We start from the raw sequence: 7,124 nt of genomic DNA, 5'->3' as shown, positions 1-7,124 counted from the left end.
CTGGCAAGTCGGAGCAAAGTGGGCGAGGAGAGAATTAGTTTCCTCTCAGTGTTTTGAGCAAAAAAGAAAATCGTGACGACCTCATGGGCCGACCCCACGCCCTCGACGTGTACGTTCTGTTTCCGAGCGAGTCGCAAAGGGCCAAGGGACGCGTGATGGTGCAGGGCAAACCCATAACCAAGGAGTATTTTAACCGAGAAAAATCACACGTAGTAGAGTTCGGGCCGATCGCGGAAGGGCGGGTGCGAAGGAGGTTTGTACGCGTCTTGGACGGCTTGGCACGCGACAGGAACACATTCGCGGCAGCTAAAGACGAGTGTCACGAGGAGAAGCGGGAACACGAAGACGGGCTCGATGGCGCTCGCGGTCGAGAAGAAGACGGGCTGCCTACGCCGCCAGCACGTGATCGACCTCCGTCGATGCGAAATAGCTGCCTACGCAACGCAGCTCAGGAGCACCAAGACCAGCACGACGCGCAGGGCGATGCCAATACGCCGCAACATTGATTTTTGGGTTTCGGTTTCACGCTGATTGACAAGCGCAACGAACGCATTTCGTGAGCGAGTTCCGTGGCCGTTTAGGATTATTCTGGAGCTAGTGAATACAACCACTTGCCATCGTCGGCACCCCACATAGTATGGATCTCGCAGAGTGCATTAATGCATTAAGGTCAAGTCGTGTTTCCTTGATTGAGGCGCATGAATTCGCGACTCAACTGCCGGTGGCGTTGCAAAGGCCACCAATCGCAGCTGTGGTCGGCGTGAAATCAGCCAATCAACAAGCCTCGAGCTGATCCGCGCGCTGGTTCGCCACTTGGTTCTTTGTCTGGCTCACGACTGAGGCTACCGTACGTGACGGGTAACCTTACGCGCGAAGGCCGTTTTGCGGTGTGAGAATAGCCGCATTCGGCGCACTGTATGAGAACGCCCAAGCAGAAGCTTGATCTTGTGTCCGATCAAACGCAAGCAGAATTCCAACTGGAGCGCAGGTTCAGAACGTTATTGAATAGTGGAGGTAGGTCTTCCGAGTTCTAGATTTTAATGTGAAGATCTCGTGGCATATACTGTTCCGAAGTGGGCCGTCGCTTGGGCATCCCTGTCATCGACTTCTCGACGCTGCTCCAAGGACAGCAAAAGACCATGCTTCGCGACGGCTTGCACCTCAATAAGGCTGGCAATCAGTTTTTCTGCGACCAAATCTTGGCGACCATTGCGAGTTCGATCCCCCAGCTGACGCCAAGTGCGCTACCATGGCGTCCGTAGCCTCTCGCAGTGTCATTCGTTCGTTCATCCTGCGGCTACTCATGACAGTAAATGGAGAGCACATTTATCAATATATCTTCGTCCAAGTGTTCATCGTCAACGCTGCTTTTCTTGGGCACCGAGACAACAAGGTGTCGCTCTGCAAGCCGATCTGTCGCTTCTGGTAAATGTCCATGAGCGGTCGCCTCGCGTACGTCACGTTGCAGCGTTATCGGCGGTCGATCATGGAGAAGGAGCTCACCGGCATGGGCATCCAGGTGGTTGTCGTCGACCAGAGTCCCGAGTGCGAAGTGTGGTGGCTCCCGCAGTGCAACGCAAACAACGCAGCGAGGGGAGAGCCATCTCCCAAGAAGCAGGCAGTTGTATTGCGTTACGCCACGAATCAGATTGTGAACTGATCTACACCACGCACGCAAGCTACCCAGACTCTGGGCTTCTCGCTTCCTGGAGTCACAACTCTCCAGCGATACACGCTTGCATCGGCCTGGCATGGCTTGACCAAACCAGACACAACAGAAGCCACGAACCCGTCGTCTGGGATCTCAGGCGACTCCGTGACGATGCCACAACCGAGTTTCAAGTGTTCCACACCAAGCACACGAGTGGCTCCTCGACCCACTCCACGCGAAGGCCAAGGCCGCCAGGGTCCGGTTGAGCACCGTTCTGTTTCCTGTCAGCAGTCTTCGTTGCACGTGCTGGTCCACCCACGCGGTCCCTTGCGAGAGCCAGGCGGAGCTCAGGATTTGTTTTTGCTCTCGAATCGTCGGTTGAGGTGGCGCGTATCAGTTTTTCTGGCTACTTCTTTTCAACCCCAGGAAGCTCACAATGCTCAACAAACCGCATTCCACTGCAGTCTGAAATCTGCGTCGGAGCTGGGTCAGTGGAGCGTCCGCTATTATTCTCACTGCTCGGACCAATCACTGATGGACGATCACCACCACAGTGGCCAGTAGCGCCCAACAATCTGGTTCAGTTGCCCATCAACGGTCAAGAAGTCTGGGCGCTAAACCGATTTCCTTTGGCTTTTGAATCTGCAGCTTGATTTACCACCACTCTTCAATTCTCAGCTATGCCTTTCCGATTCCTCCTTTTCTGATTGCAATAATTGCTGAAAAGCCTCCCGCGAATACAAATAATATGACCTACGAAGGCCCCTTTGAAAAGAAAAACGAGGTCATATTGACGAACATTCTTCACGGTCTACACTCGGTTGAGCGATGTTGTCAGAGTCATTTCAGCAGCCTCTGGGCCAGCACCGATCCGGATCCGGATATAGATTGGCTTGCCACAAGTGACCGGCCAAATCTTCCCGCCGATGGAGTTCCTGGATGCGAGGCGATTGTTGGGAGTGGCGCCAGCCTCTATAGTTGAGCGCGAACTCGAACTGGTTGGGGAACTGCCGTTGACTTGGTCAGGCGCTTCAGAATGCGGGGAAGCGACGGGTCGGCACAGGCGAGGTCGGTAAAGTTGCCTCAAGGTGCGTAGCCAGGTTGGACGAAGGTTGGACCAAGAAGGGTCTGCTTCTAGAGTCAATAAACAATCTCCTTCCGTGCTTATACTGGAGCGAGTGGGCTGCAGGAACATGGCCAAGAAGAAGGTCTCTCGGCAAGACCGCAGCATGCGCACGCCTAATCGCCATAAGCTCGCCATCGTTCGGCTTCCACCGTTGGGACGTAAGCTCAACTGCGATCGTTGTTGCTTTTCGCAAATAAATAGTACTAGCTACGAATTGTCTTGGCTGCCGTCTAGACCTTCACGAAACTGTCTTCTTCGAGGATCGGGCCGAGCGTCCGAGGACTCTGCGCGGCGCGTTGGAAGGGCACGAGGCGGCCGCCCACGAGCGTCGGTGGGTGCGGGAGAGGTGGCAGAGTGATACTGCGCTTGACGCCGGCGTTGGCGCGCACGATGGACTTGCGGGCCTTAGACCACGCGGTCGTGGAGGACTGCGTCTTCATCGTTGAGAAGAGGTGGAGCATACTTGGTGTTGCGTTTGAGTTTGAAGATTGAAAAGTGAGGTTCATTCTCTGAGACGTTGGAGACGCTGGACAGGACACGGTCGTCGGTGATGGTCACTGCGGTGGACGTTGCAGAGAGTGGGATTTCTTGTTGAATCATCCACGTGTGCAACGAAAATCCATAAAAATCGATGCTGCCAATTTCATTAATTCACAAAAACTTCACTGATTCAGAGACGTAAATTTGCTCTTGCTTCTATCGTCGAGAACGAAAAATCCTCCACGCGATGACTCTGTGGGCTTGTCCTAAGAGCGTGCGGTCGAGCCACTGGTAAAGCAGCTTTGGATAGCTGTTTTGGATATATCCAAGTGCCTGGATACAAACTCGTAATGGCATGGTTATCCACTGCCCATCCAACCAGACGGCACCCAGCGCCGAAGAGAAGTGGTCGTAAATCCAGGACCGAGGTTGTCGAGTCTCTGGTCGTCGAATCCAGTGTGGAAGGGAATATCATTTTTCGCAGGTCTGCATGAGACATGCGACGTTGCAGACCGGTGATTTGCTACTGCCAAATTTGGACACTTTGGCAGCGTGGAGATCACAGCGCATCTAGATTCCGTTGATTTGTAGCTATACGCGGCCAGCTGCAATAGTGAGATTAACTCATTAGTAGGTAAAGTCTTACCTGTGAAATTTATATTTCACAAAATAGACGTGATGCAAACACAGAGTATGATACCACTGAGTTATACTTCTCTGTAAGGCAGATCGGGGTGATTTCCGTGGAGCCACTAGCTGAATTTTCCTACTACTGAGATAACCGAATCAAATGCGCCCTTTTCCTGTCGACAGCCCGTCCAACAGCGTCGGTTCTTGTCCAAACTACGATTATTCGTATTTACTTCCATTGCTAGACTAGAGTAGCAAAATAGCACTGTATATATTATAGCGGGGTGACTACAGAACTTATACTTACGCCTTGGCTTTCACCATTTGCGCCAGCATATCCTTGACATACCTACACCCAAGCATGACAACTTGGAGCATACCACGAGAAGGAGTGTACTTGAGGCGCTTGACGAGGTCCGGCGTCTTGGCCGGATGCTGCACAGCGTCGTAGGTCGAGAGCACGTGCATCGTGCCGTCCTTGTCGACATACCTACAGACCCTTTGAGGACTTTACGGCTATATACTTAGAGTGTACGTGATGGCGAGACCGTCCTGCGCCAAAACGAGCCGCGTCGAATCGTAGAAGTCGACTTGGATCGTGTCGTTGGTGAGGCGGAAGAGGATCGCATGGCGCGTCTTGACCCACTTGCGAATGTACACGGGCGACGCCGTGCAGAATTGCGGCGGCAGCTTCTCGAGGTGCGAGAGCAGGAGCGTGCGGGACGAACACGTCGGCTCTTCTTCCTTCTGCAAAAATATATAAGCATTTCGAACCACGCAGATCTTAGAGCCAGTAGTACCATGTACTCTTGAAAGTGCCCCATGAGGGTCACCTTCTTGGCGAGCGCCGCGTCAAATTGCTTTGCGCTAAACGTCGTGCGCGGCGAGTCGACGGCCGGCGCGTCGCTATGTCAATCGTTGAGCGACGGGAGGATCCGTGAGAGAAGTGTCGGTACAGGCGGTCGACGTAGTCGAACGTGCTGCCGTCCGGGCTTGCGATGATCTTGGTCGAGTCGTTGAAGTAGACACCGGCCGACCCGTTCGAGAGGACGTAGCCGAGACCGTACTTGGCCGTGTAGTCGACGTACTGGAGGACCCAGAGGGGGGCTGCGCGCGGTGGCGGCAGCACTGCGAGGCGGGCCTGGAGGATCTGCTGCTTGGTAGTGCTCAAAATCGCGTTCTCTGCGTTGTGCTTGCCCCTTCGCTCTTCGTCGAGCGCAATGAGATACGCCAGCGTCTCGCACGTCGCTTCGAGGACGTCGGGGGCGGCCGGCGCTGCTTGGTTGGCCTGGTGCAGCGTGCGCAGGGGCGTCCGCAGCGGCGGCTTGTCTACACTCTGTCAACGACAGTACAGACACGCTGACGTGGCGTACCATGGTGGGGCGACGGTGTCGGCACCGGCGTCTTGGGCGCGTCCGGCTTGGCGCCGAGCGGACGGGGCGGCGTCATAAAGAGCGACGACTCGGGGAGGTGCCGAGGGACGTTGTCATCGCGTAAGAAGGGGTGCTTGAGGATGCTGGTGATCGACGGGCGCTGCGTCGGGTCGTGGCGGAGGATGTCGATGATGAGCCCGCGCGCGGCCGACGAGAGCGCGACCGTGTCGGGGAAGGTGTACGTGTTGGCGCGAATGAGCCGGTACGTGTTCTTGACGTCGGCCGTCTCGAACGGCGGCTTCCCGACTAGGAGTGTGTACATGATGACGCCCGTGGACCAGACGTCAACTTCAAAGCTATGGCCGTCGTTGCGGGCGCCGTTGAGGATCTCGGGCGCAATGTAGTTGGGCGTGCCGCACATCGTCTTGCGCTTCTCGGCCTTCGAGTCGAGGTGCGACGCAAGGCCAAAGTCGCCAATCTTGATCTGCATGTCGCTCGTCAAGAAGAGGTTGCCGAGCTTTAGGTCCCGATGGATGACACATTGCGAGTGGAGGTACTGTATACCCTCGAGGAGCTGCTTGATGTAGAAGCGGACTTCGTGCTCGGCGAGACGCTTTCGCCGCTTGATCAAGTCCGAGAGGCTCTACGACATACCATGAGGTTCGCGCAGAGCAAGCGAGGTCGGCGCACGTGGTTGGGGCACAGCTCGAGGAGGAGGTAGCAGTTGGCGTCGTCTTCAAAGAAATGGTGCATCTGCACGACGCGCGGGTGGTGCAGCGCCTTGTGGATCTTGATCTCGCTCGCAAACTTGATCTTGGCCTTGGGCTTGAGCAGCGTCTCTTTGGCGACGACCTTGGCCGCGTACGTTGCCCCGTCCGGCGCGGTCATCTCGTAGCAGCGCGCAAAGCCGCCCTAGCGCATACGTCTTTGAGCCGCCGTGGCCTGCGCATGAGCCATGTACCTTGCCGAGGAAGCGGCCGCGCGTGTACGTCCGCGTCGCGTCGGCGCCATGCGCGTCCACGTAGCGCTCAACCACGGTCGTCGTTGCGTCTGCCATCGGCGATCTCGGTCTGGGCAAAATTGAGACCGGGACGTCTATTCCACCAATCGCGTGCCATACGTCGCACGATTTTAGCCAATCCCATGGCGTATAATTCTGACCTTTATAGCCAATCCCCGCGCGGTTCCATTTTTCAAACTTTCAAATCCCAAATAAAAAGATCGCAAGTCGCACCTTGCCCAATGGAAAATACGACCTGTACATTTTAAAACCAAGGAAAAATATAGCGACTCGATTAGCAAATCTAGCAACTCGGTTAACAACTGGAGCAACCTATCGGCAAGTGAGCACGGGCCGTGTAGGCGATGAGGTGGTTGCCAAAAAACAGGGTCGAGTACCCCGTCCCGTCCGTCAGTTGGAGGGTGTCAGTGTCCGAGCAGTTGTCAGCAAAGTCGAGTTCGCGGCTTAAGAAGCTGCCGTTGCCATCTTTGGTCTAAGGATGGTGTAATCATACAACCCTCAAAGCCGTAACCGAAGACTACTTACGACGTTGTCGTTCCTTCCATAGTATGTTAGGTCGCTTGACTTTTGTACGCTGGTCTCGTTCGCACTCGACAGATAAGCCTTACCACGTCAGTCGCAACAGCCACTCGCAGTGTTGACACGCGTCGACGGCCGAACCAAGAGCCACAGGAGTGAACGACGTGCGCTCAATGCACTCGACCATCACCACGGATCAATGCCTTCAACAGCTTCATTCGGCAAAATGCACGAGACTTCGAGAGGCTAAGTTCCAGGCAGAGCACGCGGTGCAAGCTGAGGGAACGAACTCGCAATGGTCGCCAAGATTTGGTCATGGTAAAA

The 7,124-nt window shown here is 55.2% G+C and overlaps 3 protein-coding genes across 3 annotated transcripts; all 3 read right to left on the bottom strand.

The window, feature by feature from the left end:
- Nucleotides 1-156: 156 nt before the first annotated feature.
- Nucleotides 157-503, bottom strand: SDRG_11591 (hypothetical protein; the record flags this gene model as incomplete). The annotated part of the gene is made up of 2 exons (XM_008617633.1): nucleotides 157-387; nucleotides 439-503. The coding sequence occupies 2 exons, from the start codon at nucleotides 501-503 to the stop codon at nucleotides 204-206; spliced, it is 249 nt and encodes an 82-aa protein (XP_008615855.1). The 3' UTR covers nucleotides 157-203.
- A 2,504-nt stretch (nucleotides 504-3,007) lies between these two features.
- Nucleotides 3,008-3,238, bottom strand: SDRG_11590 (hypothetical protein; the record flags this gene model as incomplete). The annotated part of the gene is made up of 1 exon (XM_008617632.1): nucleotides 3,008-3,238. One exon carries the CDS (start codon nucleotides 3,236-3,238, stop codon nucleotides 3,008-3,010), a length of 231 nt encoding a protein of 76 aa, XP_008615854.1.
- An 855-nt stretch (nucleotides 3,239-4,093) lies between these two features.
- On the bottom strand, nucleotides 4,094-6,350 carry SDRG_11589 (PLK/PLK-UNCLASSIFIED protein kinase). Its single transcript, XM_008617631.1, has 8 exons — nucleotides 6,222-6,350; nucleotides 5,951-6,172; nucleotides 5,261-5,903; nucleotides 4,844-5,216; nucleotides 4,688-4,793; nucleotides 4,423-4,634; nucleotides 4,285-4,377; nucleotides 4,094-4,236 (listed from the first exon to the last, which is right to left on the bottom strand). The coding sequence occupies exons 1-8, from the start codon at nucleotides 6,315-6,317 to the stop codon at nucleotides 4,191-4,193; spliced, it is 1,791 nt and encodes a 596-aa protein (XP_008615853.1). The 5' UTR covers nucleotides 6,318-6,350; the 3' UTR covers nucleotides 4,094-4,190.
- Between the last annotated feature and the right edge of the window lie 774 nt (nucleotides 6,351-7,124).

The sequence above is a fragment of the Saprolegnia diclina genome (assembly GCF_000281045.1).
Source record: "Saprolegnia diclina VS20 unplaced genomic scaffold supercont1.42, whole genome shotgun sequence".
Taxonomy (NCBI): domain Eukaryota; phylum Oomycota; class Saprolegniomycetes; order Saprolegniales; family Saprolegniaceae; genus Saprolegnia; species Saprolegnia diclina.
Note: the sequence above shows the minus strand (reverse complement) of the source record. Positions and strands in the feature narration are given on the sequence as shown.

Excerpts from the sequence above, each read along its gene's own strand:
- SDRG_11589 (XM_008617631.1), bottom strand. The coding sequence starts at position 6,317 with ATGGCAGACGCAACGACGACCGTGGTTGAGCGCTACGTGGACGCGCAT. Across the intron at positions 4,794-4,843 it reads TTCGACTACGTCGACCGCCT|CGACGCGCCGGCCGTCGACT; the intron begins GTACCGACACTT and ends CGATTGACATAG. Across the intron at positions 4,378-4,422 it reads CAGGACGGTCTCGCCATCAC|GTATGTCGACAAGGACGGCA; the intron begins GTACACTCTAAG and ends AAGGGTCTGTAG.